Source organism: Carassius carassius, chromosome 16, assembly GCF_963082965.1.
Source record: "Carassius carassius chromosome 16, fCarCar2.1, whole genome shotgun sequence".
NCBI lineage: Eukaryota > Metazoa > Chordata > Actinopteri > Cypriniformes > Cyprinidae > Carassius > Carassius carassius.
In genome coordinates, this window is record NC_081770.1 from 18,801,860 (window position 1) to 18,819,956 (window position 18,097).

The window sequence follows — 18,097 nt, forward strand, 5'->3', positions numbered from 1 at the left end:
GACAAACTGAGGGATTGTGGGTACATGAGGAGGTTTGACAGAGTTTATGAGGGACGAGGAGCAACAATGAGGGCTAAAAAAAATATATATATACTCCTTTCTATCATTCTCTTCAGGAGCAAACAAACATCACAACTCGAACACGTACAACTGAAATTCACACAGTCAGGAAGAACAGCGTTTATGAACCTGTTCACTACCTTGATCTCTCTGCTCTGTCACTGCGACTCAACAACGGTGACCTAATTGTGCAATTCCATCATTTTATTTGTATCGTAAAATTGCATAATCGATTCAGTCATACTTCGAACCAATCAGAGCTGACCTACTGCATCATGTGACCAAGGGCAGTCAGAATCAGCTGAACACTATTATACGAGCCGATGGAAATGTCTAAACAGTAAAGTAAACCACTGCAAATTCCCTGTATTTGTCCTTATGCTTTTGAAAAGTAAGGGGTGTGATTGCTCAAAAACAGAAAGCTGGAGCATGTAGAAGGGTAAATCACACCAAGTCTGGCAAAAATGTCCAGAGTTCACATTTTTAGGATTATTTGCATGATTGGGCACATTTTATTAATCCTCATTACTGTAATGTGAAAAATGTTTATTAAATTACAAAAAAAGTTAGTAATATTTAATCTATTAAATGTAATAAATTTTAAATTAAATTATATTTGTTATACATTTAAAATAATTTAGCCCAGACAAGATTACTTTTATTACTATATTAAATATAAAAATCATGATTTTTTTACATTACAGTAATGATAAATGTATTTAACTGGCATGGAAATACTGTTGTAGGCTACAACAATGCAGGAAAAGGCATATTTTTATATGCAAAATACAATTTCATTTTCTGGGTGGGGGTTTAACTTGATTTTGGCGTTCAAAAACAACATTTCTTTGTGTGATTTACCAGAGAGATTATTAAAACATACAAACAAAACAAAAACAATACAAATATCCAGTAAGATAAATGTATTCCTGTTTTTCACAGAATATGTAGTGTTGTGCTGTCGAGAGACGACAAATACGACGATTTTTATTTTAGCAACTGCTGCTTCATACGTTTCCATTTGAGCTAGCAGTGGAAATATAGCGCAAACCGTCAGCTTATGAAAATATATATTCTAAATACTGGACGAACATCCATTTAAAGAATGTGAAGAGCAGTTTAAGAATGTGAAACGCAATCTTACGTTTTGTCACAAGTGCCAGGCTTTCTAAAATGAAATGTAACTTCACCCTCATCTGTGCTAAGGCACTGGCTAAATAGTAACTTATAACTAAGAAATAGTTCACCCAAAAATAAAAATCAGCTGAAAGTGTACTGACTGTTAAAGCCATTAATATTGGACTGGAGTGGTGTGAATTACTTGTAGATTATTGTGATGTTTTTATCAGATGTTTGGACTCTCATTTCTGACGGCACCCATTCACTACAGAGGATCCATTGCTGAGCAAGTAATGTACTGCAAAATTTCTCCAAATCTGTTCTGATCGAGAAACAAACTCTACATCTTGGACGGCCTGAGAGTGTGGAGCACAATTTCAGCCAATTTTAATTTTCGGTTGAACTATTTCTTTAACCATTAGTTCTCAAATTTAGCTTTTATACTAAAATATATTTGGTCCAAAACTTCACTTCAGCCGATCTGAGGTGATCCATTTTCAGACTTTCTACAAATTAATAACCAATTGTCTCGCAATTCACATATTTATTGCTTCCTAAAGCACAATTTTTTTGTTAATATTTGAAATGTTAATCTATTATTTAAAGGCTTTCGGCCAGTTATCCGGAGAGTTTAACATCAGCATTTCTGTTAAAAACACAATTCCAACTGATTATCATTAACTCAAAAGTTAAAAAAAGTAAACCAAGCACACGGAAATAAACACTTTGACAGTAAATAACTAATTAGTACGATCAGTAACATACCCGCTTAAACAATATCTGGTTTATTATAACTCCAGTGTTTAGTAAATTAGTAGTTATTTAGTGTTGATTATTTACAGTGGTCTAAACCAACCCAGAAATTAAAATTACCCCATGATCAAGCCATCCTAGGTGTATATGCTTTTTTCTTTCAGACCAATACAATTGGAGTTATATTAAAAAATGCCATTGCTCTTCAAAGCTTTATAATGGCAGTGAATGGGTGTTGAGATTTTGAAGTGAAGAAGTCCAGTGAAGTGCATCCATTCATCATAAAAAGTTCTCCACAGTGTTGCGTTTGTGTAAGAAAAATAGACATATTTAAAACTTTATAAACCATAACCTCTAGTTTCGCTAACTGTGGTACACGTGTTCATGAGAGAGTGGCGTTCCAGCAGATGACGTAGGCGTAGCATTAACTCCAGTGAGAATATGCTAGTCTCACGAGAACCGAGTTTTGTTTACTTCAAAGGAAAAACAATATCCTCTAGCCTTTCTTCGAAATCCTCCAACAGGTCTCTTCACAAATCCTCATTTTGTACTTCTAATTTGTGATCAGTTTTGTTTTGCTCTCTCCTCCGTGCTTCCACGTTTGTCACTTCTCACCAGAGATTATGCTACGCCTACGCTGGAACGCCGCTCTCTCATGAACACGTGTACCACAGTTAGCGAAACTAGAGATAAGGATATCTTTCTCGGATATCGTTCAAAGGGAAGTCGTGGCCTAATGGTTAGAAAGTCGGACTCCCAATCGAAAGGTGGTGAGTTTGAGTCCCGGGCCGGCAGGAATTGTGGTTGGGGGGAGTGCATGTACAGTTCTCTCTCCTCCTTCAATACCATGACTTAGGTGCCCTCGAGCAAGACACCGAACCCCCAACTGCTCCGCAGCATAAATGGATGCCCACTGCTCCGGGTGTGTGCTCACAGTGTGTGTGTGTGTGTGTGTGTGTGTGTGTGTGTGTGTGTGTGTTCACTGCTCTGTGTGTGCGCACTTTGGATGGGTTAAATGCAGAGCACAAATTCTGAGTATGGGTCACCATACTTGGCTGAATGTCACGTCACTTCACTTTCTTTTACAAATGCATCAGTTTGCTTTAGAAGGCCGGTATTAACCCCCAGGGTGGTGTGGAGCGCTTTTTATGATGGATTGATGTACTTTTTGGGCTTCAAAATCCCATTAAAAACCATTATAAAGCTTGGAAGAGCCAAGACATTTTGTACTCCAATTGTAATCTTCTGAAAGAAAAAAATCATGTAAATCAGGGGTTCATTTCATTTTTGGGCGAAACATGCCTTTAAGCATTTTAAAATCATGGTCCATTGGAAAGAAATGGTTTACCCTGGATTACGACACAACTTGTATGAAATGATTCAGACCGTATTATCGCCAAACCGAAAAAACAGCCCTTGTTTTTACACGCCATGTTACACATTCGTTTTCGGTCTGGGTTGTCTAGAAGAAAACAAAAAGGTTACGAAGCAGCAGCGTTCTGCTGTATCATGGACTAAAGATGGAGGAAGGGTTTGTTTGTCTCTAAAGCACCTTCGCTGGAGCGAGCGTTCGCAGGAGGGAGTGCTGTAGTGGCAGAGGACGGAGGAGTGCTGTTCACAGAACAATGAAGAGGATGATCACCACAAACAGGATGGCCAGAAGAATGCCGATAGCGCACCACTGTCGCCGATCTGAAGGGTCAAGTGAGAATATAACACTCATAATTAGGCTAGACAGTGTTTTTAACAGCTAATCTGTATAGCCGTAGAGGTTTTACGGTGAAGGCGGAACTAAATGTTTTTAAAACATTCCCACAAACTTCAGGAGAAGTTCAGTTTAATTCTTGAGCTGTCAACCAAATATTTCCTCTGAAAAGGTCCGGAAGTTTGACTTCCAGAGTGCCAACTTTATGTAAAGTTTTGGCTTTACATTAGTGCCGTCAAACGATTAATCGCGATTAATCGTTTGACGGCACTACTTTACATTAAAACAGCATAATATTTGAACTGTAATAAAACAAAAGTAAATACTGTCAGATAAGATGTCAACTATTCAAATAAGAGGTTTCAGTTGAATGATATGAATCACGTCTGCTCTTCCGCTGCTGTATTACTCACCGCTGGTCATGTGAGAAACTTTAGCCAGCTTCTTCATGACGTTATCCAGTCTGGATTGAGTGCTGTCCATCTCATGTGAAAAATCATCCAGCATTCTGAAAATAGACCAGACACACAGTCAGAATCGAAACAGAAAGTTTGGAGGTCTGTTAAATCACCCACACCGACTAAACAAACTGTCACGATTCAAGCCAAGAGCAGGTCAACTTCTCACGTACTACTTTGTGCTCTGGTTTGTAATTGATGTAAAAAAAATTCATAATTTTTTTTTTTTTTATAATAATTAGAGAAAACTAAATATATATATAAATGATGTACAAGTACTAATTTATATATATAAATAAATGCAGTTTTTCATGGATCAGTTTTTTAATAATAATTGCTATATATATATATATATATATATATGTGTGTGTGTGTGTGTGTGTGTGTATCTTTTTAAAAACTTTTAAGAATTTATTAAAAAAAAAAATTAAAGACAGATGTATATAGCAATTATTATTCAAAAACTGTATAATTAATGTGTGTAAATATAATATATGTAATTTCTTCATTAAAAAAACAATCTATTCTAGTCTATTCTATTTATAGATCCTGTTTACAAATTATATATAATTTAAAATAGAATCTATAAATTATACACACATTTTTCCTAAATGAAATTACATATAAACCTACACACACGCATACACACACAAAGATTTCACACTACCTAACTTCACCGGTTTCAAAGTGACTTACACAGATTGCTCATCCAGCTCTTGGCCGATCCTTTGGGACATGTTCTTCAGGACCCCAATAGTTCCCGACACCAGCTCCAGCTGCTCATCCTGCGTTTCTGCTATGAGCTGCGATGTTCAGAAATAAAACACACTGTCCTGATAAGAGCTGGGAAATATGGTTCAATATGCTAATCATGATAATCACCTCTTAAATATGAACTGATGTGTTGCCGTACCTGTTGCTGGGTCTGTTGTTCCTCGATGAACTGTGAGTTTGCCGTCTGCAGCTCCCGGTCTAGTCTGGTGTACTTATCAGCACTGGGTTGCCAGATTGGGCCACGAGACCCACCATCACCCATTAAAGTCTAAAATGAGAGCATAAACTGTCATGAGATGATAAGCAAACGGTCAAATCATAATCTGGGTCCTACTTTCATAGTCTGAGCACAAACCTGTCGATTTTTTCTCTCGGGCACTGTAACTCCCATTGGACTAGCCATGTGGTCTTTCATCTCCTGTAAAATGAAAATCAATTAGAGATATCCATGTGCCATTGGGGCAGATGTGTGTAAGTCTCTCCAATCTGCTCACCCTGACTGTCTGCCTCGTGCTAGTGATGAAGGCTTTCCTCTTGGCCAGCTCCATCGCATCCAGATTGAACTTCTTTGGATTAGCCTCCACAATACTTAAAGAAAAGGTTAAGGCTACGACATATAAACACCTGAACCATTTCAAGTCCAGACATTGGCTACCAGAAACAAAAGGATATTGATAGTCTCGTCCAAGTCCTCCAAGTCCCATTCAATGGACCTCAAACTGTTCCTCAGCTCATTGGTGGTCCAGTCCACCTCCTCCTTGCTGGCTCCACCCGGGTCCTGTAGCAGCTCCATCCATCTCTGATGAAGCCCCTGAGCTGTGTTCACAGCCTTCTGCACCTCTCTGATGAAAAGCAATCCATTAAACCTTTTTATAAAGTCAGGAACCCAACAGTATTGGAACAATGACATTGCAGATGTTAGGCTTGACATAAATAAAAACACCAAGATATTACAAATAAAATCCTGATTTTGGACATGTACCATGGCACAGAGATGGTATCACATAGAAATACTATAGTACTTTGATTTATACCATGGTTTTCTCATGACACTCCAAGGTACGTCCAAATGTTCCAAGGTACATGTCCAAAAAGCATGATAATTACATGTTTTTAGACATGTACCGTGGTATTTAGACTTAAACCATGGTATTCACATGGCACTCCAAGGTATTTCCGAATATGCCATGGTACAAGTCCAAAAAAAAAAAAGTTTTTGTACGTGTATCATGATAGAGTGAAGATGTCACTGGGAAATAGCATGCTACTTTTGTTTTTACCATAGTATTTACATGGCACTTTTTCCAAGTATACCACATATTAGTAAATAACGTTATGATATATCAAAGATCAGACTTCAAATAAAAACACGACACGGATATCGATTAATGGCATGACACGATGGCGGGAAAATCGATAATGACGGTTGTCATGGCAACATGATAACGATCTCGTTGAAACAGCTGTTTTAAGCGTTCGTGCGCAATGCTAACATTGGTAAACAGACAAGTTTAATCATAAGAAAAAACTCATAAGCTTTAATTCGCTTTCTCCTTTCTAAGTTAACGTTAATGTTACCTGATGTTTGCCCACAGTCAGCGATCTAAGCCATAAACTCACCCTTTCACCACGAAAAACGGATCTTCCATCGACATTTTGGTGCTCAGATGAGTGGATTCTTGTGCGATAATCTCATGCTCCTGATCGAGGCGGGTTTCGCTTTTCTTAAACAAAGGAGAGCGCTTAATGTGTTGTTTACATGTGGGACGGAGCCCGGATCCGCTCAGCCTCCATCGCTCGGCCGAATCACATCCGGGTCCTTCAGCGTCTAGACACACACACACACACACACACACACACACCACACACAAACACCGCTTCCCGATAAACAAACACCGGCGAGCTCTGCGTGGGTTGTTTTAGTTTGTTGCAGTAAAAGAACAAAGCAATATTGCAACAGACGGCATAGATATGTTCAAATGTGTATAAAAGCATGATTGTAATTATGAACACAAACACAGTTATTTATTAGCTTGTTTCATTCCGTTTCATACATCCAGTATCATCCCAGTCAACATTACTTTATTCTGTTATAATTGAATAATTCTATAGTATATTATACACTATTATGGAACATTATATTTTATTGTTATGAATAATAATAAATATGTAATGACATATATTTCAACAACTCTACAGCATCTATGGCAATATAACTTTATTATTATTATTTGATGATGACAGTGTACTCTGCGATATAATAATAATAATTATTATAATTCATTAAATTAAAATGTATTTAAATTTTAATTTAAATGTAATTATTTATAACTTATTATTATTAGTATCATCAACATCATCTCATCATCATCATTATGTTTTGTTTTACTCATCTTGTCTTATACACTAAAATGTTGCATCATATTTTTTCATATTCAAAAATGCATATTAGTTCCAAAAATTCCATGAAAGTATCATGGTACATGTCTAAAAACAAATAGCTCTATTTTATATATAAAAGCGTCTGCTAAATGACTAAATGTAAATGTAATATATATATATATTTCTCTCAATTTACAATATGAGGTATTACCAGCTGACATTGCACTATGGTGTCACCAGTGTAGATTTTCTTCTTCTTTTTACTTGAACTCTAGAATTTACCCTAATACATTACATGAATTAAACACCCCCAAACTATTCTCAAAAAAAAGTTTTAACAATTAAAATGTATTAATAACCACAACAACAATAATAACATTTGAAATTATTCTCTTAATAAATGCAGCTTTGCAGCTTGTCTGCCTTCTAAAACAGTTCTTCATACATTATTCAACACAGCACTACCTTCTCAATAGCTGACTATCTACACCAGTGTTATCCTCTTGTAAGCGGACGCTGTGTATGATGTAAAACCAGCAAACCAGCTGGAAACACTTCAGCTCAGCTTAGTAAGTAAAGCTTCATACATTATTAATCAACTCTGGTTATATTTATAGCATCAGTTGCCAGTTTCCCATCAACAAGCAGACCTGCAGTTGAAAAGCTGGGGATGTTATAGATTATAGATACCCTACATTATTTTAAATGGACCTTGTGGTTTATCCCTTTACTAACTACAGCCTAAACACAGCTGGATTCTTTTTTTTCTCCATTTGTTCTTGTCTATCCATTCTTCTTAATCAAAAAAAAACAGCTCGGCGCAGTGAAAGCAAAGGATTTCTCACAGATATTTTGCGGTAGCCATGATGACTGTGATCATTTATATTTAGATAATCAATCTCTGAAAGTGTGTTACGTCACAGCGTGCTCTTCCTGTCAGGTTTGTTTATGACCCACATCTTAATGCATGTGAACTCACAAACATGCGCACACGGATTGCTAACTTAAAAAATTACATATAAATAATGAAAGCATTGCAACTCAGAGGCAATATCATCAATTCAGGGTCAAATCTCCCACACTATTCACTGTCGTTCATGAGTAGCAGCTAACTGTTTCTTCAAACAAAACATTGCCCTTCCCCCCTACTGACAACTCCATTCACATTCGCCCAGACACCGCAGTGGATTTGCACAATAGAGTCACGTGACACGACTGTAGCAGACAAACCATTACATCAGTCGAGGAAGTGAGTTGAAAAAAAATATTAAAGGGGAAGTGCAAGTTTTTTTGAACAGAATGAGATGAGCTGCTATGCGGAAACCGTGTACAAAATAAAACCAATAATAACTATAATATGGATATTTTAACTCTATTATTAGACTAAATATATGAAACAAGGAGCCTACCCTAAATATCCGACATAATCTGTAAAAACATGAGTTAGTGTCTCGTGTATGTCGATTTTGGCTTGTTATTCGTTACAAAAACGATGTTGTGTTTTAAACATAGTCCGTCTTAGTATTATAAATCTAATTAGCTGAACAAACACAATGAGTTGTAAAAAATATCTACCCGTTTTAGCTTGAAAACAATTCTATCCCTTTAAACAGTTCTCCCACGTTAGTATTTAAATATGACGCGTCACCACGGCGCTCTCCCATTGGCCATCGCCTATTTGGCGGGGTGTGATTCACAACACTAGCAGAACGCAACTCGAGACGTGATTGGCTAGTGTAGTCGCTGACGCTGAAGTATAAAAGGAGTTAAAAATAGAAACGGTCTCATTCCTCCCTAGACCATTGTCGGGTGCTTGAGGGAATGTGTGAGGTGTTCAAAACTCCTACACTCACCCAAAAATAATACTAATATTGTATTTTGTGAACAAGAATGAGGCGTATGTCAACAAAATACGGGACGATTTGATCTACGGGAGGAAAATACTAATTGGACGTTATTTATTAGCGCATTTCTTAGCCGCTGGCTTTGAGGAGAATCCTGAGACGAAATCAAAGGCGAACTTTCTACCTCTGCGAACTTAACCATACTGATTCCAGCCATGGAATACAAAGTGGAAGCCCATCGGATTATGAGTATCTCCTTAGGGAAAATCTACAACTCGCGCGTTCAACGGGGCGGCATTAAACTGCATAAAAACCTCCTGGTTTCGCTGGTTCTTCGCAGCGCGCGTCAGGTCTATCTGAGCGACTACTACAGCGGCGCGTGTCTGAATGCGGCTCAGAGCCAGCGCGAAGGGAACGAATGGGAGGAGAAATTCCCGCCCTCCACAACCGAATGTGACCGAGTACAGAGCCCAGAGGAACCTCAACAGGACGCGCGGTCCGAGAAAGAGCGGGAATATCGCGAAAACGACGACGAGGGGAAATCAGACCAGGTGGATTGTACTTCCACTTTACAACAAGAGCAAAACCAAAACTCTTCGCTGGACTCTGTGACATATGTTTCCTCTGAAACACCGCCGGAAACCATGAACGTGCCCAAAGAGAGTCCCTCGGACAGTACAGAAGCAGAACGCGACTCGACGCCAGAATTGAACGGGGAATCACATCAACCACCCGAAAAGCACATTTGTTCAAACAGGAAAAGAAGTGCGGATGAGACGGAAAGTGGCGATTCGTCTAAAAAAAGGATCAAAGTTGGTTCCTCAAACGCTAAAGAGGACGAGGAAGCCGAGGAGATGGACACGAGTAACGTGTCCAACCTCATTACGATATTTGGTTCCGGTTTCTCAGGACTTCTCAGCAAAGACAGCGCTAAACCCGAGTCTGAAGCAGAGGATAGTGGACAAATCTGCTGCGACCAAATGCTGAAGAACCTAAACCCGTGGAGTACAGCGATAGTAGCTTTCTAACTGTATTGTATTGTACTGTACTGTACTTGTTATCCGGGTTGATCTTAGCGCATTGGGAACACGTGGTCAGGCCCGACATCGTAGCGTGGGACTTCCCCGCCAAGCGTGAGTGGTGCTACCAAAGTACAAGCTCCGTTTGCCCTTTTAAGATGTCCGGGCATGTCTTTCTAGTGAAGGAGCTATCTGAATATGCTGGTGCTACTACTTGGGATCTGCTACAGTCCTTGAAGTGTTGAACTCTCAGACATTATAAAGCCAAGCGAGGAGTGGTATTACAACATATGCAAATGTGTCATGAAGGTCATGTTACATTGTCACTGAACCGATCCAGGGTCGATCACAGCAAACTTGACTGGATGAAGTTTAGACCACTGTTTTGACGTCTTTGTTTTAAAAAGACCTGTACATTCTGTAATATTCGGGTGTGTGTATATATTGTTTGTCGCATAATGAATCTATGTATTTTGGTATCATGACAGTTTACGTGGTGCTCACGTATTAAAACAATGTGAAATGACACTGATTGTTTCTGTGCTTTCTGTTCACGAGTGGAGACGTTGAGAACATGACTTGAATGACGCCTCATCCACCCATTTTTTTTTCAAATGAAAGCTTTTTTTTTTTTAGGATATTCAAAAATAACAGCCCAATGCTGTTTCTTAAGGTTCCCACGGGGATAGAACATTAAAATTATTGTAATTAGCATATTTCAATGATTCTAAATAGAAAATAATAAATATAAAACTACGTCATTGTCGAAAATTGCAGTTTGTGATATATATATATATGGTATATAGTCTACATATACAAGGTTGATTCAGAAGTGTCTCAGTTTACCTGAATTCGTATTTAAAATTTCTGAATTCTATATATTTCTTAAATAACACAGAACTATTCTGTAATCGCAAATGAAAATTAAAGAAACTCTTGGAAGTACTCTGGTTAGGAAGTATGAGAACCATATTTCACACACACACACACACACACACACACACTTTATTTTGAATAGAAGATTTAATGAAAAACAATTTGGGTTAGTACTTAAAATGAAGCTTCCCCAAACAAAACTATCTGGACCAAAGTGATCCAACACGTTTAAGAAGAACAGGAATGTTCAGCTGCTGTTCCACTGCATCACTTCCAGGCAATTTTTGACTGCCTGCTGTAAAGAGAGCTATTGTGCCCCTGAAGCATGTGAGGAATGCAGGATTCAGTTTCAGCGCAGACTGCTGTCTCTTCTCCCAGGACCTGTCTTTGGTCCCAGGCTATTCAACATGACATGCCTTTTCCTACAAGAGAGAACAGTCATAATAGAAAAATTAACTGCTCAATCATATTTTCATGTATAAACATCACTTGAGCAGTCAATACAATATTAATCAGGGTGATATGATTCATAATTGACAATGAGTAAAAGGCTTTATGCTCAAAAAATTAATTGTGAGAAATGTACTTAATTTACTATGCAAGAATGCAGTCTTGTAATATGCACACAAACACAAATCAGTTTATCTTATATAAGTGTTAAAAAAAGGAGCGTCCAGGTCAAAAGAAGCATAAAAATGACAAAGATGTGGGTTCCCATGGTCATAGAAAACCTCAAATATCAACAAATTGTCATAATAAACATAAAAGTCATATTTAGTGATACAAATTTTTTGTGGATGTACAATAGTTTAAGCTTTGGTTATTATGACTTTATATATTGACTTAAATGAAATATACACTTCCGTTCAAAAGTATGGGATCAGAAAGAACTTAAATGTTTTCGAAAGAAGTCTCTTCTGCTCACCAAAGCGGCATTTATTTGATTAAAAATACAGTAAAAACAATTAGAATATACTTTCAAATTTAATTTATTCCTGTGATTCAAAACTGAATTTTCAGCATTTTTATGCAAAGAATACACTATTTACAATAATTTAAATGTAACTTGTAATTTAGCATATAAATATAACATTCTGTAAATTATAATATACTGTATAATAATTTCAAACTGAACTGCAATCTCTATAAAAATGATTTTAAATGCCTTCAACAGTCACAAATAACTAAATAGCTTATATGAGGGAGAAAGTGATGTTAAAGGGTCAGATCAGGTAGAAAAATATTGTAAGGATTTGCAATAATATGTTCAATTTTTTAGTGTGAGTAACATTTAAGAAAAACATTTATGACGTTAACTCCAGCAGAACCAGCTTGATGCCCGGTGTGGCCGCATTCTTTCACACAGACATGAGTAGCTATTGACAGATACATTCCCTCGAGAAAGACCAGAAGGCATGAGTAAAGCTGCTATCTCGCCCTGCTCTTTTGAGAAATGTGGGTCATTCAAATCCTGGCCGTAGTCGAGTCAGCTGATCACACTGGCATAGAACAGTAACAGAGCTGGAGCGGATGACAAGTGGTCCGACAAGGCTGCGGTGGACCTTTTGTAAAATTTCTGTAGTTTTATTACTATGTAATAGCTTGTGTTATCACTGACATTGATCCAAAATAAACACATAGATCTAAAAATGTCTAAAATACAATATATAGATCTGAATTTTTTTTGTCGTACACGTGATGCAACATCACTAGCTGTTTCACAAACCATGCTTAAACACATGCAGCTGTCCTCTCTTGACTGGCCTCTCGTTCCTGCATTCCTCTGTCCTGGAAGGAAAGGGGGTGGGGGGCAGGAGGAAAAGAGTAAAGTTGTGAAAACGTTTCCTGCTGATGTGCAGTAGGAGAGCATGTGGGTCTGGAATGTAGAGACAAAAGGCGAGAAATTATATATATATATATATATATATATATATATATATATATATATCCAGAGTAGCTATTTTAGTTGGACTAAGAAAATAATTTGTCTTTATTTACTTCTCACAAAGTTGGACTAAAGGTAAATAATTTTCAATTGTCCATTTTCAAGTGCAGTAATGAATTAAGCACTTAACACACAGAAGTCACTTTTAAACCATGCAGCGAAACTGTGAGACAAACTTGAACCCGATGCAAAATCTGTTTGCGGTAATCTTTAATAGATTGCGTGGATTCCTATTGAAATTGCTGGATTTTACCTGTGAAAATTCACAGCAGATGTGAATGCACCTATTTGTTAGGCAAATATTCGATTGCGCATAGTGTCACGTTCACTGCTTGATTACTCATAAACCTCTATAGCTTGACTAGAATGGAGCATCTGAACTCATGTTCTGATATCATACTACCATTTAAATATAAATCTAAAGGACATTTTTTTGTCTGTTTTATCATAGGCCAAGCAAAAGTTATCAGTATGACCATTTAGAAAAGTAATATCAAACCAAAGTTCAATACTTGGTGCCAAAAATCCAACTTGGCTTGCTTTGCAATGCTTTTAGGATAAACTGAACAACAAAAAGAGACTCTCAAGCAATAAAGATAAGATGTCAAGGACTGTTTTAGGTGTTTAGTTGATTTATTGTGTGCTAAGAGCCATGCCGTGTCCCTGTTTAACATGGTCAGTCCCAAGGAGAGGGGCGGAAAGATGCCTGAACAAAACACCAGTCTGGATACAAGTAGAGACAAGATCTACTCCAGCAGTTCTTTTGTTCAGAGCAAACAGAAAGTCAGGAAATCTTTCCAGCACTCATTCAGCAAGATGGATATCTCCGCATTGACACATCAACTGGAGTGACCCACAAAGCAATTTGTCAATGATCTCATCAGTCTCCACAATGCTCCAAGTTACTCATCCCCCCCTTTTTTGAAGGCATGAATACAGTATTCTTCCAAAAGTGACGAGTCAGAGGATAATCTCACAAACCAATACGTGAACTCTCTCATAGTGACGTGACGGCTAAAAGGATATTGTCCATTCAAACCAGTTTTGTGCATGCAGGAATTACCAAACCTAACCAGAAGCCTTCAAATCACTAGAAAATCACCTGCCAAAAGATCAGATGTGCTTTCTGTAAACTCTTAAAATGAAGTTTCCTAAGCGAGATTTCACAGGAGAACCATTTTGGAACCTTTCCCTGAACAGTTCTTTCCAGGTTCCATTAATGTAATGGTTCTTCAGAGAGCCACAGATGCCAACAAAGAACCTTTATTTTTAAGAGTGTAGCGAAGAAATTAGATACAAAATTTGTGCATATAGTATTTTCTTATTGAGATTGGAAAGTGATGCCAAAATACAGCAAATGGATCATCTCAGATTAGGTCGTTTATGTGAAACTGCATAAATAAACAGGGGAACTCCAACTCTAGTGTGCAACAAAACCAAACAGGGAACTAAAAGTCATAACCGCAGAGCAGTTAGAGTTTGAAACTGGTCTACAATGACTCAACGCCACCCCCTCCCCCAGATCACTGATCTTTTCAAGGAGAAAAAAGCCCTCGCCGTGGCCCCGCTATTCATTCTGTTTGACCCCTGCCAGAGCCCAGACAAGCTGAAGTCTTTGTTTATCTTGGGAAACTGGCAGAGGACAGGAGGGGAAGAGGGTTTGGGTGGGGGAGGGTACTGAAGATTGCAGGGAAAATGGAATCGGGGAGGGGTATCCTGGGAAAAATGCCAGCATGGGATCAGTGACATGGCCAGTCTTCCTGAAACAGGAGCAGCCTGGGATGGTGAAGGAAAGGGGTGTCGTTGTGGTTCGGGGGAGGGTCCACCTTGTTGGACCAGGCCATAAGACCAGAGACATATTACACGCGCAATACGTCACGTTGATGTATGTTTCCTGTTGGGCGTGGGGTCGCGTTTAATCACAGTTTCGAAAGCTTTATAGACTCCACTCAACTGATAGCAAACAGTCTGTGAGGCTCCTGCAATGACAACAGGCCAATTGTGTGTGTTAAGGTTTCTCCTCAAATGCTACAAGCCAGGGCATGTTGAGAGCAAAAGAAGCTTGGGGCAATTAAAGCAGACAGATGGCCGCTAAGAGAAAAAAGGCTGGTTTACCTTTCTCATGTTTTGTTGCTACAGGAGGGTCATGTGTTCCAGATCTGAAAGGAGTGAGAAATTTAGTCTTAGTCAGACACTTTACACACACACAAACACTAGTGATCACTGTCCTTGTAACTAGATTTTTCACTTTATAAAAACGTCTTTGTTGCCCAAGTACAACCTGCTTTCATTATTCTGGGTGGTTGCCAGGATGTTGCTATGTAGTTGCTAAGGTGTGCCTGAGTGGTTTTGGCATGTTGCAGTTGTTGGGGTGTTGTTATGTCATCGCTAAGGTATTCTTATTGATTCTAAGATGTTGCTAAACAGTTCCTTGGATGTTCTGAGTGAATGTCAAGGCATTGCTGTGCAGTTGTATTCTAAACTATTGGTTACCTGGTACTACAGAAAGTCTGTGTACCAATAAAGTCTTTAAATGCTTTTAAAGCTCTTTATAATTCCTGACCACTGAATTTGCGTCAAAAAAGGGGAAGTATATTTAATTTTGCATGGCCAAAAATACCTCTGTATTTCTTTGTAGTATTAGTTCCTTGAAATGGTCAAAGTTCAGTTTAGAGGCTGGGGAAAGTTCCTTTAGAGGACTTTTTATTGGCTCATAGTGACTCACTCAACACAAAAGTCCACTAAAAATGACATATCCAAATGTGATTTGAAGCCGAGGTGATCCTTCTAGTTTGTCAGTTATTAAATCTTACCTCTCCAGATCCATTCGTCGTTATAAATATTCCTGGCTGAGAACTTTGATTTTAGGCTGTAATAGCGTCACAGAATCCTCTATATCTAAATGAGTCCAAAAATCAAGGTCGGAACCACTGGTTTTCAGGGTTTTGACATAACAGTAAGTGTTTTTGTGTGGCAAATGTTACTAGGGAGACAAAACAAGCTTCAAACTGAAGAGTCAAAGTGGCTTAGTAACCAACAGCAGCTGCCACAACATTAAACACAAAGGTGTTCGCTAGAAAGCTATGCATAGTTTTACAGTAATTCATTCTATTCATGCATTTACTAAATGAAAACATACCTATAACAATTTAATGAATAACAACTGTGTTAATCATATCCCTTACTACAGAACTTTGATTGTTGGTGGAAATTTGGTCAACAGTTTTTTTTTTTTGTGCCAAGTTCTTTAAACTATCAATACTCTTTGTCAAAACAAAGAAAACATTGTGCTGTAGTGCTTAGCAACAATACAGTAAAGTGATCTCCTTTGAGGCAGCGAGCGGCTCCACCTTTTAGACCATATGACGTATGGAAACAGTGAGAATATAAAGGACACCTTTTTCTCTCTCTGGGCTGCTACTGAGAAAACTCCAAACATTCGGGAGCAGACATTTTTTGCTTCTGACTTGGCAAACACAGGAGAACCATGATTCAATTATATATTTTTGTGAAAAAAGGCTAGATTATAGAAAAAGGGTTTTACAGACTGCTTAAAAATATATTTCTGGTGCTTTTAAGGAACTCAAAACCAAAACAATTATCCGTAGAGCCTGTAATGTAACATCAAGAACAATTGCTCTAAAATAACCATATAATTTATCCCAGGAACTAGGGGTTGGCGATATGACCAAAGTCTTATATCATGATACGAGATATTTTATTTCACAGTAATTATATATATCATGATATAGTTATTTTGCTTTAAATAAGTTCATTATGATATAAACATTTCTGACAGACAGCAGGAATATTAGACTGCAGTCACTTTAAGAGCTGCCTGGATCCAATATATTGTTACACCTGTGTTTTTTTTCTCAGCTGTATGCTTTCACTTAAGACCTAAATTACTGTGTTTATGAGGATACTTGCAAAGATGAACCATTTTTAACCATTCAAAGCCTATAAAGTGGCAAAAATACCTCTGTTTAATACTTCCACACTCTATAAGCACCGTCTTCACGTGCACACGTCTCTCTGAAAGCGCGCACATACATGGCTTAAAATCAGTTGGTTTTTAAACTACAATGCTTAAAAAACATGTGCAAACGATAGGTTTTCATGGCAATGCAGCACAGCAATATCATGTGAGTGTGTAACCAAAATTTCTACTGGGTTATTTACTCACCCCTACCAAGAGCCCTATAGGACAAAAATACTGAGGATGGTCTCAGGTGAACCTAAGGTCATGCAAAGAACCACTAAGGAACACTTTAAATTGTTAGTTTACCCAAAAATAAGGATTTGGTCATCTTTTACTCACCCTTGATCCAGACCAGTATGATTTTCTTTGATCTGTGGAAAACAAAAACAGATGTTTGGGAAAATGTTCACGCTGCTCTTTTCCATACAGTGAAAGTCAGTAGAGACGCCCACTGTATTTTCAAGAGATAACAGTTAAAACAGTGGTCTGTTTCTCCCACAAAGTTAATGTCTAGCTTGAAATATGAATATGAATCATGTCAATCACTTCCACAGTACATTTATCATGCTTTTTGTATTTTTATAGCTTTTGATGCTATACAGTACCTGCCCCCATTAACTTTCATTGAACAGAGAAGAGCAGAAGAAGAACATCTCTTGCTGTGGAGAACAAACAACATGAGGGTGAGTAATAAAGGCAGAATTTTTATTTTGGGGTCAAATTATCTTATAATTATGTACATAAGAGAGGGTACAACATGTTGTCTCTATCTCCCGTCATAGACTAAAATGTTGTTATCTCATTCGACACCTGCTCAGAGCAAGTGCCACCCTTTTAACTACTCAAACCAAACTATCAAAGAACCGTTGAGGACACATTGTCATTTCCTGTGTGTGTCTCATGTGTCCATTGCATTTATGCTTGAACATACAAGTGAACATATGTGTCTAAGACACAACAGCACTAAAGCCAACAGTGACTTTAACCGTCTTAAAGTGTTTCCCACAGTGCTTGGCAGTCCAGCGGGTCACACAATCCCATCTATTAGCCTCCTGCTCTAGTCACCTGCAGGAGGCCAGCAGATCATGGCTACGTGTCTTTGCTCGCTGTGATTTCCTGCTACATGCCAAGTCAACATATGCCTAAGGAGACTAGCGGATTTTAGACGCAAGACCCAAAC

At 38.0% G+C, this 18,097-nt stretch overlaps 2 protein-coding genes across 2 annotated transcripts; one reads left to right on the forward strand and one right to left on the reverse strand.

The window, feature by feature from the left end:
* Window positions 1-3,013: 3,013 nt before the first annotated feature.
* LOC132159121 (syntaxin-6-like) lies at window positions 3,014-6,712 on the reverse strand. Its single transcript, XM_059568694.1, has 8 exons — window positions 6,490-6,712; window positions 5,542-5,711; window positions 5,364-5,458; window positions 5,225-5,287; window positions 5,009-5,137; window positions 4,792-4,898; window positions 4,051-4,145; window positions 3,014-3,624 (listed from the first exon to the last, which is right to left on the reverse strand). Exons 1-8 carry the CDS (start codon window positions 6,522-6,524, stop codon window positions 3,548-3,550), a joined length of 771 nt encoding a protein of 256 aa, XP_059424677.1. The 5' UTR covers window positions 6,525-6,712; the 3' UTR covers window positions 3,014-3,547.
* Window positions 6,713-9,031: 2,319 nt separating this feature from the next.
* On the forward strand, window positions 9,032-10,642 carry LOC132159798 (immediate early response gene 5 protein-like). The gene has a single exon (XM_059569403.1). The coding sequence runs from the start codon at window positions 9,311-9,313 to the stop codon at window positions 10,121-10,123; it is 813 nt and encodes a 270-aa protein (XP_059425386.1). The 5' UTR covers window positions 9,032-9,310; the 3' UTR covers window positions 10,124-10,642.
* The last annotated feature ends 7,455 nt before the right edge of the window (window positions 10,643-18,097 follow it).